Here is an 18,398-nt window from a genome sequence, read left to right as displayed (position 1 = left end):
TCTGTAAAGACCTTGTGTTAAGTTTGAGGAGACCTCCACTAGAAAAGAATCGGGCCAATATAGGGATCACTCATTTCTCTTGGAACTCAGACACTTGAGGTCATTGGAACAGTGGTTCAGCTTTAGGTCAAAAGAGAAAGATGCCTGCAAAGGCCTTAACAGGAATAGATCCTGATGTTTTTATTTTATTTTTAGTTTTTTGATTTTCTGAGATGAGACTGGCTGGCCTGTATGATCCACATGCCTCTCACACTCTGGAGGGTTGAAATGACAGGAATGTATCATCATTCCTGGCAGAAGATCCTGAGTTCTAAGGGAACTACTCACTCCAGATAAAAAATCCTGTCTATGATATCAACCCAATGGATTGTGAAGTAGATTTGTGAAAATAAGGTCTCACTAATGTTTTGTTTTGGAATATTGGAGAAGATGACCTTGCAATAAGGGAATTAGTCTCAGGTTAAAACAGTATTGAAGGAAGACAAGGCCCTACCTGAAGGCAAGGTGAGAACTCTGCATGAAGAATGTAAATACTGATAATCCCAGGACAGAAAAGATCCTACAGAACTCTTTCATTGCTAACTTTCTGGGTGTCCTAAGGCAAATACAGTCAGGAAAGTTTTTCATCTTACCCACATTAGGAGGGAGATGAAGATATTAAAATGATAGGTTAGCATCAAAGTGGAGATACCCAGTACCTGCCAAAAATCAAGATGTCCTCTAATGTGAACAGTCATCTGCCTGGCAGAATAAGTGGACTCCACTAAGCCTGGAAATATCAGATCTTGCTCTCCTCCACCCAGCAAGACCCTGGAATATCTAGTAGGTAGCAACCTTAAATACACCTTGGTATTTCACATAGAACTTAGGAGAGAGGCAGATTGGAGACAATGGGCCTATGGGCCTTCTGTGTTCCTTGAGAACACCAGAAAACTTACAGAGGAGCCAATCAAAAGTCAGTGTTATTTTTCAGTTGACGGAACACAAATGATCTCATCTTCTCTCTTCCAGATCACTAGAACATCTGATCTTGTCTGATACATCTGAATTGAGTCACCATGCCTCGAAGTCAGAAGAATAGACACCGTGGTCACAAAAAACACAAAAAGACTGTGAAAAAAACTGAACGGCTGGTGGGTGCCCAGGCTACTGTATCAAAGGAACATGAGTATCCCTCTTCCTCTTCTGCTAGCATCAAAGGGATTCCTCATGGTTCAATTGCTGATACATCCAGCAATAACCAAGGAGCTAGGGGTACCTCATCCACAACTAAGGCTACAGTTAGTTTAGGCTCAAAATCTGGTGAAGATAAAAAAAGCAGTGTGAAGGAGAGGGCAAAAATTACCACCCAAATCACTAAGAAATACACCAATGATGCCCTAGATGAAATGGTAGTGACATTAGTACATTACATGCTACACAAGTATCAAATGAAGGAACCCATTACGAAGGCAAGCCTACTGAGAAATATAACCCAAGCTCCTAAGAGGCACATTCCCGAGATTCTAAGTAGAGTTTTTGACCACATAGAATTAGTCTTTGGCCTTGACATTAAGGAAGTAGAGCCCAACAGGCACATTTATGTCCTAGTCAACAAACTGAAAACATGCTCTGACAAAAGGCTGGCTGATGGCAGAGTTGTGCCCAAATCTGGCCTGCTGATGACTCTCCTTGGTGTAATTTTCACAAAAGGCAATTGTGCTACTGAGGAGCAAATCTGGCAAGTTCTAAATCGGATGGGGTTCCATGATGGGAAGAAACATTTCCTTTTTGGTGAGCCTAGGAAGCTTATCACCCGTGAATTTGTAAAAGAAAGGTATCTGCAATATGAGCAGGTAGCTAACAGTTATCCTCCACGCTATCAATTCCTGTGGGGCCCAAAAGCCCATGCTGAAACCACCAAGATGGAGGTCCTTCAGTTTTTGTCCAAAATCCATGAAACTGTCCCTATTGCCTTCCCATCCTTATACGTGGAGGCACTGATAGATCAAGAAGAAAGATCCAAATCCAGAGTTGCAGCCAAGGATTGTACTGCTCCTAAGACCAAATCACGTTGCAAGGCAAAGTCCAGACACTTCACCTGCCCCCGCTAATCTCTCAGGCAGATTCTCCAGGTTGAAGGTGAAAAAAAAAAAACAGTCCATGTTTTAAGCAATAGAAGGTCAACGTGGGACTGGAGACAATACAATAAACACATTTACATTCTTGAACAACCTAGTATTTTGAATAATTTTTTAAGATTTTATTTTATTAGAAAGTTAAAGTAGCTTCAAAGTTTATGAATGACATGGATCAAACTTTTTTCTACATTGTGAGATTTAAGAGGTGTGGCTTCATTGTCAGATCACTTAGCCAGTGATTGAAAATATCAGGCACTGAGATTGAATTCTGGTCTCAGACTAAAAACAAAGTGATCTATAATTTTGCATATAAAATGGGGAAAATCTAATTTAGTGATGTGGAACAAAACACCATGGCAGTGAAGCAGTGTATCTTTAGAAATGTAAAAAAAAAATCAGCAGTGTAATAATTGGGACCTAGAAAGAGATAAAAGGAAAAGATCCTTATTCATTTTTACTGTCATTCTGTAAATTTAAAAGTATGTACTTGGAAATGCATAGGTTATTAGATTATAGGACTGATCACAATACATTGTAAGAGGCCTGTTGAATTTTAAACCTTTTGTAAAGCTACTTAAAGAAAATTAAAATGTTTTTTTAAAGAATACACGAGAAAGTTCTCTTACACACTCATTTATTATTTAAACATTGTAAGGGTTATAATAATGTCAGAATAAACATTGTCTACATGTTGCCACTGAATTTGAGTCTAGAAGCAGATATTATATAAGAAATGTGATACGGTGTCAGGACCCCTTTCATCCTCGCACATATCCCTCCCCATCCTGCTGCGCAGAAAGCTGGAGTGCGGCCCAATGTGCAAACCTTGGCGGTGCGTAGCTGCGAGATGCCCCTCCTTCCCTCACACACTTAAAGAACGCCGCAGGAGTCACACGGGCTGTCTCGGGGTAAGCTTCTGGAACTTCCACCGGTGTTACTCAGGGGAGGGGTTTATATAACAGTAATGGCGGCAGGAAGGGGAGGGACTAACTGCATACTAGCGATAGGCTGATAAGCTGCCTGTCATAGTGATGTCACAGAACTTCCTCTATGGGCCCCGGTCATCACATCCCATAGGACCGCCCCTTGGGCCTGGCCCGGCCCTATTTTCACACACACACACACACACACACACACACACACACACACACACGTGGCCAAGGCGGAAGGCAGAGCTGGTTTGCTACCTCTTCCGGTTAGGAAGGGTAGGAGTGGCTAACAGCCAAGCAGCCCCAGGGTGGGAAAAGAGGCAGGCCTCTCGGGACTGGCACTTAAAGGTATAGCCAGAGCCCAACAATATGGGACATCCTAAGACCTAATGGACCAGTGAAATGAAGAATGAGAATGTAAAGGGGAAGGGTACCAAGAGGAGGGTGTCTGGTGTAAATGCCTTGATGCAAGTAGGTTTGCATCCTAAGGAAGCTACAAACCCCTTCAGTATGATTTCTCCTTCATTCCTTCTTTCCCTCCTCTCTTTCTTCCTTTTGTCTTCTTCTTTCCTTTCCTTTCCTCTTTTGTTTTCATTTGTTTCCTTCCTTCCTTCCTTCCTTCCTTCCTTCCTTCCTTTTATTGCAGAATTGAGACTTGAACTCAGGGCTTCATGCTTTCTCAGCAGGTATTTTACCACTTGAGCCATTCCCCAGCAGTAAGAACCAATGTTACATTAAAATGAGTGATGGCTTAGATAAAGCTCTGAGAAGAAGGAGTAGTGGCCATCCTCCCAGAGACAAAAGTTGAGAGATGAAAGCCTGTAAGGGAAAAATATTTGTAGTAGTTGCACAAGACTGAATAAACCAGTAAGAAATCTCTATGTGAGGTAAGAACGGAAAGTGTGCTCCCTTCACTCTCTGGAAGTTGAGCAAACACAGCGCAGAAACTAAGTATTATATGCACATGTGTCCATTGTCTGCAGTGAGTTTCTGTTTAGTACTGGTTAATTCTGTCTTGACATGGGATGCCCAGAAGCCATTTTTAAAATTTTAATTTTATTTAATGGCACTTTTTGCTTTTCTTGAGAAAGACATAGCTTGTTGTAGTCCATTTTATACTACTATAAAGGAATACCAAAGACTGAATAAAATTTACAAAGAAAAGAAATTTATTTTCTCACAGTTCCAGTGACTCAGAAGTCAAGATCAAGATACTGGTACTTCGCAAGTGTGTTTTTGCTGCTGCATTTCATGGCAGAAGATGAGAGGGTGACATGAGGAAAGAGAAATGGGTCTGAATTTGCCCTTTTGTTAATAAACGTAAAACACTCCTTCAATAATGGCATTAATTGGTTAGTGAATACAGAGCCCTCATGGGTTAACAATATCTCCTTCAGCTTCATATCCCCAAAACGATAAATTAGGGATTAAGATTTCAGTGCATAATTTTGGGGAGTCCCTTCTACTAATACGATAGGTTATTTTGTGTGTCTTTGGCTCATGTCTGTAGTGTTAACTACTCAGGAACAGAGAGCTGAGGATTGTGGTTCAAAGCCAGCCTGACAAGGAAAGCCCATGAGACTCTATTCTCCACTTAACTACCAAAAAAGCCAGAAATGGAGCTGTGGTTCAAAGTGTGGAGCACTAGCCTTGAGCAAAAATCCCAGGAACAGCATCTAGGCCCCGAGTCCGGCCCCGAGTCCAGCCCCAGGATCAGCACACACACACACACACACACACACACACACACACACACACACACACACACACGAAGTCATTGATGTATTTTCTAGTTTTGCCACCATTTGGGGAGATTCTGTGTGTGTGTGTGTGTGTGTGTGTGTGTGTGTGTGATATAATACATATTTTTAAATATTTTAATCATATGAATATAGAGTTAAAATTAAACATATCCAAGAAGGGATACTGGCAATGTTTGTAATAAAATATAATATTAAAAACTGGTGATTTTCAAAGACTCAATACATCCTTGCACTGAGAATGTGTATTCCATAAGCTATATATAATGTGTATATATATCCAACAGTCATAATTCACAAGATATACATGAGCTAGGGAAGAAGCTAACTAAATTAAATTCACTTCACAAATTATAAAACAAAATTGCCTAACACCTTAGCTCACATCTATAGTCCTAGCTACTCAGGAGGCTGAGATCTGAAAATTTCTATACGCAGTCTGCCCAGGCAGACAAAACCTTGATTATTACCTCCAAGTAGCCAGCAAAAACACATGAGGCTTATAAAATTTAGTAATTTTCTTCAAGTTCACATTGATTTATAAGAAGTTGGGTTGAGAAGGGTACTGGTGGATCACACCTATAATCCTACCTACTCAGGAGGTTGAAGATCTCAGGATCACAGTTTGAAGTCAGACTAGGCAGGAAAGTACATGAAATTCTTATCTCCAATTAACTACCTGAAAACCAGAAGTGGAGCTATGGTTCAATTGGTAGAGTGCTACCCTTGAGCAAAAAAAGCTTAGGGACAGTACTCTGGGCCTGAGTTCAAGGTCTATAACCAACCTAAAGAAAGAAATAAAGAGAAATGGAGCTAAAATGAGACTCTTATTCTGAATTCCATTAAAGCCTGCATTCTTATTCTTCCCACAGCCTGAGGTAGATTGTGTGTATTTTATTTTATTATTATGTTTTATTTTATATTATGGTCAACGTCATTTATTTGCATGTGGGAAAATAGCTTGTTGAAGTTTTAAGGGAGGAAGAAGGTAATGGGTGAATTGGGTCAGGATACTTTGAATACACATCTAGAAATTTCACAATGCAGCTCCTCTTGTATGACTAATGAATGTTAATTTTAAAAAAGGTAAATTACTTTTAGCAGTATATTTTATTCAACACCTAAAATACTATCATTTCAATGTATAATAATGCACTTTAATTTTTTTCTTGTGAGATAGTTTACATTCTTCTCTTTATATTATCTTTGAATCCAGTATGGATTTTACAGTTTCAGAACATAGCAATCTGATTTCTGCTCAATAGCCATATAGGGCTATAAGGTATTTTATTGGACAACATATGTTTCCTACATCTTACATAGTTAACTGTTAAATGTTCTTGACAGCAGCTTAAATATTGAGACTTTTGAGGAGCCTCCTGCAAACCAATGACCAGACCAGATCTAATTTTTGTTCTGCATCTTTTTTTGGCAGTACTGAGATTTGAACTCATTACTTTGTGTTTAGTAGGAAATGTTATATATTTTAACTTCTGATAAGCATTCAAAAATACTCATTGTATATTTGGGAACTGTCTTAGTTCGTTCAAGGTGGTATAACAAAATCCTTTAAAAAGTGACTTATAAAGTAAAATCTGTTCACTATCTGAAAGCTGAGAAGTTCAAGATTGAGAAACTAGTAGACTCAGTGTCTGGTGAGGGCTTGATTCTCTATAGAAGTTTCTTGCTATATAGCTGAAGGGGGAACAAGCTTCCTGGGAGTTCATTTTAAGTGTACTCAACCTAATAAAGTGACCCTGGCCCTCTTGATCTACTCAAAACTTTACTTCTTGATATTATCACATTGGGTATTGGTCTTCAATATAGGAATTTTGTGAAAACAAAATTTCAGACCATATTGGGTACATTATTTGATAAACATGCATTTTTGCTATCTGAAAAATTTCCTCCTTTTGCTATCATATGAAGAGACAAGCCCTACTCTGATTCTTATTGAACTTTCCAGTGTTTGAGAGGGAGCCTGACCCACAGAAGCCATTTTATTTTCTAAACAGGGCAGTGCTATGTAGCCCAGGCTTGCCTAACTTTCTCCATTTTCTGCCTCAGTCTTCTTAGAACTGTAATTAGACATGTACCACCATGCTGCGCTTTATCTATCATACAGCTTTTACTTACAAACTGTGCTTCTGTGGAAGTTCAGTTTGCTTTCACCTTAGTATATATTCAGTTTAAAGAGAGAGAGAGAGTTTGCTGGTACTAGAGCTTGAAATCTAGGCATTTTTGAGTGTTTTTTTCCTACTCATGACTAGCCTTCTATTACTTGAGGCACACCTCCACTTCCCAGCTTTTTGCTGGTTAATTAGAGATAAGAGTTTCCAGGATTTGTCTGTCTGAAGCTTTGAACTGAGATCCTCAGAACTCAACCTCCTGAATAGCTAGAACTATAGGTGTGAGCCTCTAATGCCCAGTCATATTTCCTATTTTAAGTTCTTTAGAGAGAATACCAACTTATGTTACTGTTTTATAAATTTTTTCAGTGATTAACGTACTGTCAGAGGCTAGCAGAAAAAATACTGATTTCCAGTCACCCACCCATCTATGCTGATTCAATAGGTGAGGCTAGAACACAGACTGAATTTTATCAATTAGCTAATTCTTACAATGAGGCAAATATAGGACTCTGTGTTTCAGCTTTCAGTAAATGATTGTCATCCCATAGGTTGGCTGCCGTGTGTGTGTGTGTGTGTGTGTGTGTGTGTGTGTGTGTGTGTGTGTGTGTGTGCCAGTCCTGGGGCTTGAAGTCCCATAAGGCTAGTGCTTTACCATTTGAGCCACAGCTCCACTTACAACCTTTTCGGGTGGCTAGTGATAGATAAAAGTGTCTCAGACCCTCTTTCCAGGCTGGTTTTGAATTGCAATGTTCAGATTTCAGCCTGTTGAGTAGCTAGGATTACCAGCACTTGAGTAATTATTATTAACAGCATGAGCCACCAGAGCTTGGCTTTTTAACTTAGGCCTTGTACTTGCTAGGCTGGCTTGCTTGCCTTTCTTTTTGTTGTTGTTCTTTCTAGGGCCTTGCACTTGCTCAGCTGGCTTCTTCATCTGCTGTTCTACCTTTTAGGCACACTTCCAGTTCTGTTTTTTGTTATTTTGGAGACAGAGTCTCATAGACATTTTTGCCTCAGTTGACTTAGGACCTTGATCCCTCAGATCTCAGCTGCCTGATTAGCAAGGATTACAAGTGTGAGCCACCACCACCCAGCCACTTATCAAGTGCCAGTCTCTTATTAAATGAAGCTACTGGTTATGGGTGGGAAGAACAAAAGATAGGAGCCTTGAAAGTCCAGTCATGACACAAGTAAGACTACCATAGCAAAGTGTACCACTCTTTAAGACTGGGATTTGAAAATAGGCAGTGTAACCACAGAATGTCCTTTTAACACCACATATACTATGTATAAAGTGAAAAAAGTCATCTTTACTCCCATCCATTTTGGAAGTTGCAATTCCATGATTCATAATTCCAGTCCTTAATACTTTGCTTACCAGTTGTCTTAAAGACCAGTAAAACATAGAAATTTTTTAAGCATTGATTTTGGTCACCTAGCTTTTCTAGTTTAGCTCTTCTGGACAAACACACACAAGCATTTAAACAAAACTCTGACTTACCAGAGGCTTAATTAATTAGGTTGCTCATGCTTGTTTCAAAATGGCCATCCTTTTACCTCAGACACCCAAATTCTGGGATTGATTACATATGCTGTGCATGATTAGTTTTAATTTTAGCTCAAGCTTGCAAAGTAATTCACTGGTGCACAAATTATAACTATCTTGTTCATGTTTCATAAATTGTAAAGACTATGCAGTTTTCCTAAGGCCTAACTCTGAATTTGTCTCAAGATACTTTACTTTTTCTTTATGTAATAAGAACAACAAGGATCCCTCATGATAAAATTTCTCAGGCTCATGATGATGTTAAAAGGCTAAGGGATCCACCAGAACCAAGCAAATGGGCTACTTTTTGGTGATCCACAATACTCACTCAGGCATCCTGAACTGCCAGTTTAACATGAGGTAGAGAAGGGAATTCTCACCAAGATTATAATCATGCAGGAGCAGACTCCAAGGTTGAACCTCCTGTTCCAGAAACCCTGCTGATCTGAGTCTCCTACTGAGGCTGGCAAAACAGAATCATGTCAAGGGTTTCATCCAGTATCACCTCTTGAGGAGTCCAAGGGGAATCTGCAAGTGAGAGGTGAATGTTCAGTGTGGTAGAATGCAGGTTCTCATGGAAGACATTTGTTTTTGTGTTTTTTAATTCATTTCTCTTCTTACTATTTCATCATAGTCCTCAGACCCTGTAGCTAAAATAAAATCAGGCTTAAATAAGGTAGATAAACTGGGGGCTCATGTCTATAATCCTAGGTACACTCGAAGTTGAGATGTGAGGATTGTGGTTTGAAGCCAGCCCAAGGAAGGAAAGTCCAACTAATCAGAAAAATGCCAGAAGTGGAGCTGTAGTTCACATGGTAGAGTTCTAGCCAGAAGCATAAATGCTCAGGAACAGCAACCAGGCTCTGAGTTCAAGCCCCAGGACCAGCACACACAAAAAAGAAGAAATTAAGAACAACTAAATTATCTGTGGGGTAGTGGGATCCTTCTGAGCCCACCACTAGAAATTCCTTGAAAAATGGCTCTGCTCTGGTAGCAGAAAGTATGTCTAGTCTCAGTCATTTCTTGTAGTGGCTTTCCCCTGGGTCGTCTTATTGCCCACCCGTCTAAACTGGAACTGAACAGCTGAGCACCACTTTACTGCTGCATTCTCCTCTAACCTGTGGTTGAAATGACCAAGGGAAGAACTCAGAGATCCACCCATGCTGACAATCTTGAGACTCTTCAAGTAGTAGTGAAATCTACTGAATTCTGCCTCTGGCATTTCAGGAAGCGAGTGTTTGACTGCTTTATTTGATGTGGACTGTATCAAATAAGTAGAGGAACGAGTTCCAGGCCTTGCTACCATTTAGCAAGTGCTTTCTGGTAGGTTTAAATGTACTCCCCATAGGAGAAGAAAGTGATTCCTTACTAAATCATGTTCTGATGTCATTCTTGGTCAACTATGAGTAGGGATTATCCCTAAATATCCCCCTTCCATGAAGAATCAGGAAGGTAAGAAAATTAGTCCCCAATATTGGATCCTAGGCTGTAAGGAATGAGGAGTCTATTTGTGAAGAAACCAACCACCCAAACAGAAGAAAGGGACAGTGAACTACCCCTGTTGTTTACTTTGTACACCTTCCCTCAACAGGCTGTGTAGATCAGAATATCCTTCACTTTGCCTTCTGGAAACTGAAGGGTGATGTAGGAAAGCCCTTGATTGAAGGCTAAGTATTCCAAGTGAGCAGTTCTAACCTCAGAACACTATTAGCTTTACAGATCCTTGTCTGTTAGCTACAGGAAAGCCCAAGCAATATTCGTGAGAAGTGATATGCCCTGGTATCTGCTTTGGGAACTCATAGAGAGAAGGAATTGGTCTGAGAAGGGTTGTGTCAATTCATCTGAAGGAGGAGTTCCAGATCATCAGGAATTCAAGTAAAGACCTTGAGTTAGGACCACTGACCCAAGAATGGATGGGCTCCCATCTCCTCCAATAGAAACAAAGTCAGAATCATCAGACATAATTATGGTCTCTGAATAGTTTCTAGATTCTAGACTCTTGAGTTGACAGCCATGGGTGAACACATTAGAACACAGTATTGGAGTAAAGATGTAGAACTTGCGAGGAGGAAACCACACCAGCCAAACAGTAGTGGGCCTCACAGGAAAATCACTCCTCCCCTGCAGACGCAGTGGGGTGAGGTGAAGTGACGTAGGCTCACTTCCGGTTATTGCCGCGAGGCCGCGGAAGTCACAGCCCCTGAAGTCACAGCCGTGGAGCCGGAGCCGTCGCGCGCAAACTGCTGTGGCGTTGCCTCTATTAAGGTAAAATTTGACCCCAATACCCACCGCGGAGGAGTTTCCAGAGAATTGAGCCCCTTTTACTAGCTTTGATAGTATATTTTCTGGTGTAGTGACAATGTTTGAGGAGCCTCTCAGTGGCTTGGCCTGGTGGTGTAGGCCTTTAATTACAGTTGTGGGGGAGACAATAGAAGCTTCCGGCCTGAGGATGGCACCATATAAAAAGCGGAAAAAGTGAAGCTAAAAAGGCCAGATGCAGTTATTGCTCAAGTGACAAAGCCCTACCTGGTTAGAGGCTGAGTTTAAACTTCGCTAAAAAAGTAAAAATAAATCTTATAGAGAAGTGTAGGAAGAGGAGCGGCGGCATAGGCAGAGTGGGGGAGGGGAAGGCCTTGGTGGATGAACCGGGGCTATGCCTCGCAACCACCAGAGGGAGCCTTTGTGAGGTCTGAATAGGAGTAAACGTGCGTTCTGAGGTTTTCTACCACAGGACAGTGGGAGCGACCCCTACCCACATTTTCGGTCTAACATTCAAACTTCTGTTAAAAAAAAAAAAAAAAAAAACACCAGGAAATGGAGGAAGGTGTACAGAGTTGGCAGAGAAGAGGAGGGGATAGGGAAGGCACAGATGGGGTGGCATAAGACTATTCAAGGTTTTCTTTTCAGCCACCAGAGAGAGCCTGTCTGTGGTCTAAAAGGAGTAATATTGAAATCTTGCCAGTTTTGAGCTTGTCTTTCCCAGTACAGCAGGTAAGACTCCTACTCACATTTTCTGTCCAAGTTCAAACCTCTGCCAAAAAATGAGTTCAGAGTAGTGGTAGAGGAGTTATGTGGGGTGGGGAGAGAGGAGTGAAGGAAAGGTTGGGGAGGGAAGGGCTGAAAACTAGAGGGGGAGGAAGGGTGAAAAGGGTAAAAGGGCCAAGGAAGAAGAAGACAGAGTGGGGTGGGGTGAGGATACTGGACACCTTTGAAGAGACAGCATTCTCTCAGGCTAACTGAAGAAAAGGCAGAGACCTTGAGTGAGTTGTGTGGTAAATTGTCCGTGTCAGAATAGCAAAGAAGATACATACTTCAAACTTGCAATCATGAGTTCAAACATTCCAAAAAATAAAAATCCTCAACCTTATGATCCTAGTTACTCAGGAGGCTGAGATCTGAGGATCATGGTTTGAACTTGCAAAAGTGGTATTTTCTTTCTTTCTTTCTTTTTTTTTTTTTTTTTTTTTTTTTTTTTTGCCAGTCCTGGGCCTTGGACTCAGGGCCTGAGCACTGTCCCTGGCTTCTTCCCGCTCAAGGCTAGCACTCTGCCACTTGAGCCACAGCGCCACTTCTGGCCGTTTTCTGTATATGTGGTGCTGGGGAATCGAACCTAGGGCCTCGTGTATCCGAGGCAGGCACTCTTGCCGCTAGGCTATATCCCCAGCCCTTTTTTTTTTTTTTGGCCAGTCCTGGGACTTGGACTCAGGCCTCAGCACTGTCCCTGGCTTCTTTTTGCTCAAGGCTAGCACTCTGCCACTTGAGTCACAGCGCCACTTCTGGCCATTTTCTATATATGTGGTGCTGGGGAATTGAACCCAGGGCTTCATGTATACGGGGAAAGCACTCTTGCCACTAGGCCATATCCCCAGCCCCAAAGGTGGTATTTTCTTAAGTTCTAACAGGAAAAAAAGTAGAGACCTTGAGGAACTTCTGTTGTACTTTGTCCATCTCAGGTCAGTTGGGGAGATCCACACACAAACTTTTTGTTTCAAGTTTAAACACCCACCAAAAATAACATGGAACACTTGGACACTAGTGGGTAATGCCTGTGATCCTAGCTACTCAGGAAGCTGAGTTCTGAGGATTACAGTTCAAAATCAGCATTGGCAGGAAAGTCCATGAAACTCTTAGCTTCAATTAGCCACCAAAATAGCCAGAAGTGAAGCTTGGCTCAAGTAGTAGAGCTTAAGCCTTGAGCCTGAGTTCAACTCCAGGAATGGCACATAAAATAAATTCTTTCTTAGGAGAGGGAGGAACTGAGGGGATTGTAATAAGGGCATGCAGGTCAGTGGGTAAGAGTACTATACTAGTATTTTGCCTTAGGACCAGAGGTAGGATGGGGGAAAGAGGAGGTAATGAGGTGGGGGGAGAGAGCAATAGTGGGGCAAAGGAACTGGGCCTGTAAAGAGCTAAGGGTCTGATAGGAATAAAAGTAGAGATCTTCAGTGACTTCTAAGTGTCCAGCCCAGATCAGAGGGTGGCTTTGTTACTTGCTTCATTCTGCTTTTCTTCTTGTCTGGACTCATGAATGTTAGAGAAAAAGTGAGAACAACAAAAGCAAAGATACCGATTTCAACAGACTGGATCAACATTAATGAAAGTTGAAGAGGGACTCTAGGATGACCTGAGGAGAGTCAGGAAGCAGGAGGTGTAATAGGGGCAAGGATGAAGGGAGTTAAAGGAGAGTCATGGGTGGGGGTAGTGCAGGTAGCTGGAGGGCTCAAAGAATTTTGAGAGTTCATGGTGCAGTCCTCATTCTGGGACTCTTGTTTGATAAAACCCTCTGATCAGCCAGGTGTGGCCTGCTTGCCTGAATTCAGGCACCTGTCACCTAGGGGGTGGGGGAGTGGGTTTTTACATTTAGATTAAGATTCTGGGCTGGAGAATGGGCTGCAGAATTTTGAGAAGGTCTCATGTCAGGGGTGGAGGGTAGACAATGGGCCAAACCATAGGAACAACATTGAGTTATGAGAACAAAGCAGATACTCATTAATGAACAAAGAATTGAACTAACTCAAGTGGAAGAACATGAGCTCAGAGAGCATGAGGTTCTGAGTTCAAATTACAGTACTGAAAAAAATTTAAAAGAATTGATCTGTGAGACAGGATTGTGTTACAAAGTAATAGAGTTTATTGCAATGAAAGTACACTGTCAAGGGAAACAGTAGGTTCCAGTTAAACAAGAGCTCTGTGAATTGTGTTAGTTTTATTCTCCTAAGATAGTTTTGAGTACATCTCACTACTGATTTGATTAGGCTAATTATGGTTTTGATTGACAGGTCTAAGTTATGCAACTCAGACTATACTACAAATCCACTAAATGTTCATTCTTGAGTTTTTAATCATATGTATGTGATGCACACAATATTTAGGGCAAAATTCCTAAAAAGTGGTCACAGATTAGTAAGACTGTGCATACTTCAGGGACTGGTTAAAACCTATTATCCCTCTTTTCATTTTCAGGATGCAGATGACCATAGGAACTGGGGTGATAGCCACCAAGGGGAATTTTGGGGGAATTTCTGGGTGGTCTGGGTATGATTCACTTTATCTTCTGTGTCTCAACTCTGTTCACAACTGTTTTATATAGTTCCAGTTCCCTATATCAGATTAATTTATTTCAAGAATTCCAACTTACACCACCAGTATTTCAGAAGCAAATGCCTTAAAATTGATCCAGTACAGGCATAATTCCCAGGCTCTGCTATGATTGAGGAAGCTACCTGCCCCTAACAAAGTGACTCATAAAACTCCACTCTTGCTAATAATCCAGAAGACCTCGGCAAAGTTGATAGGAGAGACATTTCTTCACACTGTACTTGGAGGGACCAAGGAGACGAATTCTTTGTTCTGAGCCTCATGTTAACAGAGGAGGCCCTAAGCTCTTCTAGCTGTCACTGTGAGGACTGAGAGGACACAGAAAATGCTACCTATCTGTCTGCCTGAATAACTGGGAACAGATACATTATGCTTCCCTAAACAATCTCCTTGGTATTTCCAGTGAGTTGAGGGCCTTGCATAGAAGGGATGGGTCTATGGTCAGAAGGAAGTACTTCTAAATGTGAGGTGGAAAACAATACCCCAAGATAGAAAGAATCCCACAAAGCCTGTGGTTCATTCTTCTGGGTCTCTAGGTGGGTGAGATCAGGTAAGATGTCCCTCCACTCATCCTTTGGTGTGTCTGATGAGGGCTCTGAAATGAAGAGCCATCATCAAAACCAGTGATGAAGCAATAACCCTTAGTGTGAACACAAATACAGACTCCCAGCTTCATAACAGAACTATTACTCTTAACCTCGGGAAGCCCCAGGCAGCTTTGACAACTAGTAACCTTAGTGCTTTTCCATAGGGAATAGGCAGATTAGTGACTAGGCATATTGTGATTTTCTAGAGCAGTAGCTTTGAGGAAACCTGCACAGTCTGTTTTCAATAAAGCCAGGGAATTGTATCCCAGCTCAAATGGCCCAACAGTTTCATCCTCTCTCTCCTAGTTTCATCCTCTTTCTCTCTCCTCCAAGTCTCAGAGTCATCTGTTCATCTGAAGCTATCATGCCTAGGGGTCTGAAGAGTAAGATTCGTGCTCGTGAGAAACGCCGTAGGTCTCAGGAAGAGCATCAGGCCCAGGAAGAGCGTCGGGTCCAGGAAGAGCTAGAGCTAGCAACTATGACTATGATGGCAGCTCAGGCCAGTGCAATAGAGAGAGGCAATTCTAGATCCTCTTCCTCCTCTTATCCCAGGAGCAATTTAGAGAATTTAGGTGCTCCTGGGGCAACCAGCAATCCTCAGGAGCCATCTGAAGCTCAGCTTACCACCACTGCTATTGGAGCTTCTACAAACACAAGATCTACTAGAGGAAGCCTCAACCAAAGGGCAGAAAGGCCAAGAGTCTCCCAAGCTCAGCATGCCCCTAGGCCTAGAAGATTTCCATTTCATACGGTGCTTGTATTGGTATACTTTCTGCTGTATAAATATAGAATGAAGGAGCCTATCACAAAGGGAGAAATGGTGAGAAATGTAATCCAAATGCACAAGGTCTACTTCCTTGAGATCCTGAAAAGCGCATGTTATCAACTGGAGCTGGTGTTCGGCCTTGATATGAGGGAAATGGACCCCATCAGACACGTATATATCCTCGTAAACAAATTAGAGCTGAGCAGTGAAACAATCCTGAATAATGATGGTGTTCCCAAGACAGGCTTGTTAATGACTATCTTGGCTGTGATTTTCATGAGAGGCAATCGTGCTTCTGAGGAGCACATTTGGAGATTCCTGAATGCAATGGGTTTACATAGAGACCTTGAACACTTTGCTTTTGGGGAGCCCCAATTGCTAATCCATGATGGTTTTGTGAAAGAAAAGTATCTGGAATACCGGCAGGTGGACAAAAGTAATCCTCCACGCTATGAATTCCGGTGGGGCCCAAGAGCCCATGCTGAAACTTCCAAGATGAAAGTGCTGAAGTTTTTAGCCAACGTCTTCCATACCAGCCCTAGAGCCTTCCCATCCTGGTATAGAGAAGCACTGAAAGATGAGGAAGAAAAAGCACAGGCCAGAGCTGTGGCCAGAGCGGATTCCAGGGCTCATATTAATGCCACAGTCAGTGCACGTTCCAAGATTGTTTCTTCCTGCCCTCAAAAAGTTTGAATCATTTATCATTTTGTGGTTAAAACATCTGTATTCTAAGTAGTAGAAGTTGAGAGTGGGTCTGGAATAAACATGTTTGATGTTATTTTCTTGTTCTGTTCTTCACGCAATATATTTCAAAAATAGAATATGCTTGAGCACTTACTGCTAAGAATGTAATGTAAGAGTGTTTTATTCTTTTGTGAAGCAGATTAGAAAATATTTCTTCATAGTTAATGGTTTAGAACAAAATAGCGTGGCAGTAAACTCAAGTATTTTTTAGTAAATGTGAGAGAACTCAATGTTGCATTGTGGCATGAAAAAGAAAAAAAATAAAAGTATAAATTTCTGGTTTTAGTCTGTTGTTTTGTACAATTCATGTATGTGTGGATATATTTGTTTAAGAATATAAGAGAAATTATATTCCATCTCTTTCTCAAGGTCTTATTTTTCTTAGACAATAAGTGAGCATTTACTTTTTGGAAGTCTTGTCAAGTTGGTATCTGAAGTACCAAGAAGTGTAGGACTCGTTTCTGCTCATAAAAATTCAACATCTTGGAGCAGCCATTATGAAAGGAAGATGAAGAGTGACTTAGTTCAGGTTGCTAAAAAAAGTTATACATTAAGTGGCTTAAGCAAGCATTTATTTCTCAAAATTCTGGACAATGGGAGTCTGAGATTAGGTTGCCAGATTGGGTTCTTGGTGAAGGCTCTCATCCTGATTTATAGTCTACTTACTGTACTCTCACATGGTAGACAAAGTACACTTTGGTCTCCCCATATCCTTAATAGAAATGTAGTTCAAAATTCTGGAAGCTGCAAGGTCCAAAATAAAAAGTGCTGGCAGATTCAATGTCAGGTGAGAGGTACTTCCTGTTTCATATACCACAGGCCTTTTGGTGTTGCTTCACATATCAAAAGGGGTGAAGGATCTATCTGGAGCCTTTCTCATAGGGCAATAAATGAATTTGTGATGGTCCCACCTTCTTGACCTGATCACCCTTCAAAGGTTTCACCTTCAAATACCATCACATCAGTGATTTAAAGTGTTGTGCTTTTTGTTTTTCTTGTACCAGGGCTTGAATTTAGTTCACTTATCTTTGCTTGCTTGGCTTTACAAATTGAGCCATACTTCCAGCTCTGCTTTTTTTTTTGTCAGTCCTGGGGCTAGTGCTCTACCACTTTGAGCCACAGTACAACTCCAGTTTTCTGGTGGTTAATTGGAGATGAGTCTCATGCACTTTCCTGCCCAGGCTGGCTACAAACCATAATCCTCAGATCTCAGACTCCTGAGTACCTAGGATTACAAGCGTGCACTGATTCAGCACTGCTTTTTACTTGCTATTTTACAGATGGAGTCTTTTGGACTTTTCTGGCCCGTCTGGCCTTAAACTATAATCCTCCATATCTCAGCCTTCTGAGTAGCTGGGATTACAGATGTAAGCTCAGGTCTTTTAGTTTTTGTGCTGATCTTGATACTTTAACTCAGGGCCTGCATGCTGTCCCTGAGAATTTTTGCTCAAGGAAAGCACTCTACCACTTGATCCACAGCTTCACTTTTAGCTTTTTTTTTTTTTTAGTGATTAGTAGGAGACAGTCTCACAGACTTTTCTGTCCTAACTAGTTTGAACACCAATTCTCAGATCTCAGCTTCCTAAGTAGCTAGGATTACAGGTGTGAAACAACAGTGCCACAAGGGGAACTTACATTTTAATGTAAGAATTATTTTGTGCGGGGACACAAAACATTTACTCCACAATAGTGTGATAACTCCTAACTAAAATGACAAATCAAGAAGTATGACAAATTGAGGATTTCATACGTGGGCAATCAAGTATAATTGCTTTAAGTGGCAAGAGATTTGGGACCTGGGAAACTTAAGGTCCTTTAGTGAATGTATGTGTTATATATATATATATATATATACATATATATATACATATATAGTAGTACACAAACATACATATAGTTGGTAATGGGGCTCTGAACTCGGGGTCTCAGGCTTGCTTGTCTTGCTTGCTAGGCTGGCTCTCTACCGCTTGACACTTGAGCCACAACTCCAGCCTAAATGCCTTTACAAGTTACTTTCAAACTATGAATATACTAAAGATAAATCTCTACCTGGGACATGCATGAAAAATATCCCATAGATTTTTCTAAGTGCATGAGAAGATGATTTGTGCATATCATCACAAGAGAAGAAATAATGGTGATACTCAGATGGAGTACTTAGAAGCCACTGTGCTGTCACTTTTCAGTGAGTTGGAAGTAGTGCAACCTATCAATTAAAT

The 18,398-nt window shown here is 41.2% G+C and overlaps 2 protein-coding genes across 2 annotated transcripts; both read left to right on the top strand.

Annotated features, from left to right (window-relative positions):
• Positions 1–1,058: 1,058 nt before the first annotated feature.
• On the top strand, positions 1,059–2,093 carry LOC125343211 (melanoma-associated antigen B10-like). Its single transcript, XM_048335477.1, has one exon. It carries the CDS (start codon positions 1,059–1,061, stop codon positions 2,091–2,093), a length of 1,035 nt encoding a protein of 344 aa, XP_048191434.1.
• A 12,940-nt stretch (positions 2,094–15,033) lies between these two features.
• LOC125343210 (melanoma-associated antigen B10-like) lies at positions 15,034–16,128 on the top strand. Its single transcript, XM_048335475.1, has one exon. It carries the CDS (start codon positions 15,034–15,036, stop codon positions 16,126–16,128), a length of 1,095 nt encoding a protein of 364 aa, XP_048191432.1.
• The last annotated feature ends 2,270 nt before the right edge of the window (positions 16,129–18,398 follow it).

This window comes from Perognathus longimembris, chromosome 28, assembly GCF_023159225.1.
Source record: "Perognathus longimembris pacificus isolate PPM17 chromosome 28, ASM2315922v1, whole genome shotgun sequence".
In the NCBI taxonomy this organism is placed as follows: Eukaryota; Metazoa; Chordata; class Mammalia; order Rodentia; family Heteromyidae; genus Perognathus; species Perognathus longimembris.
The sequence above is the reverse complement of the archived record's forward strand: the minus strand, read 5'-3'. Positions and strand labels throughout refer to the sequence as shown.

Bases quoted from the DNA above. Each gene is read 5' to 3' on its own strand.
- LOC125343211 (XM_048335477.1), top strand. From the start codon at position 1,059: ATGCCTCGAAGTCAGAAGAATAGACACCGTGGTCACAAAAAACACAAA.
- LOC125343210 (XM_048335475.1), top strand. From the start codon at position 15,034: ATGCCTAGGGGTCTGAAGAGTAAGATTCGTGCTCGTGAGAAACGCCGT.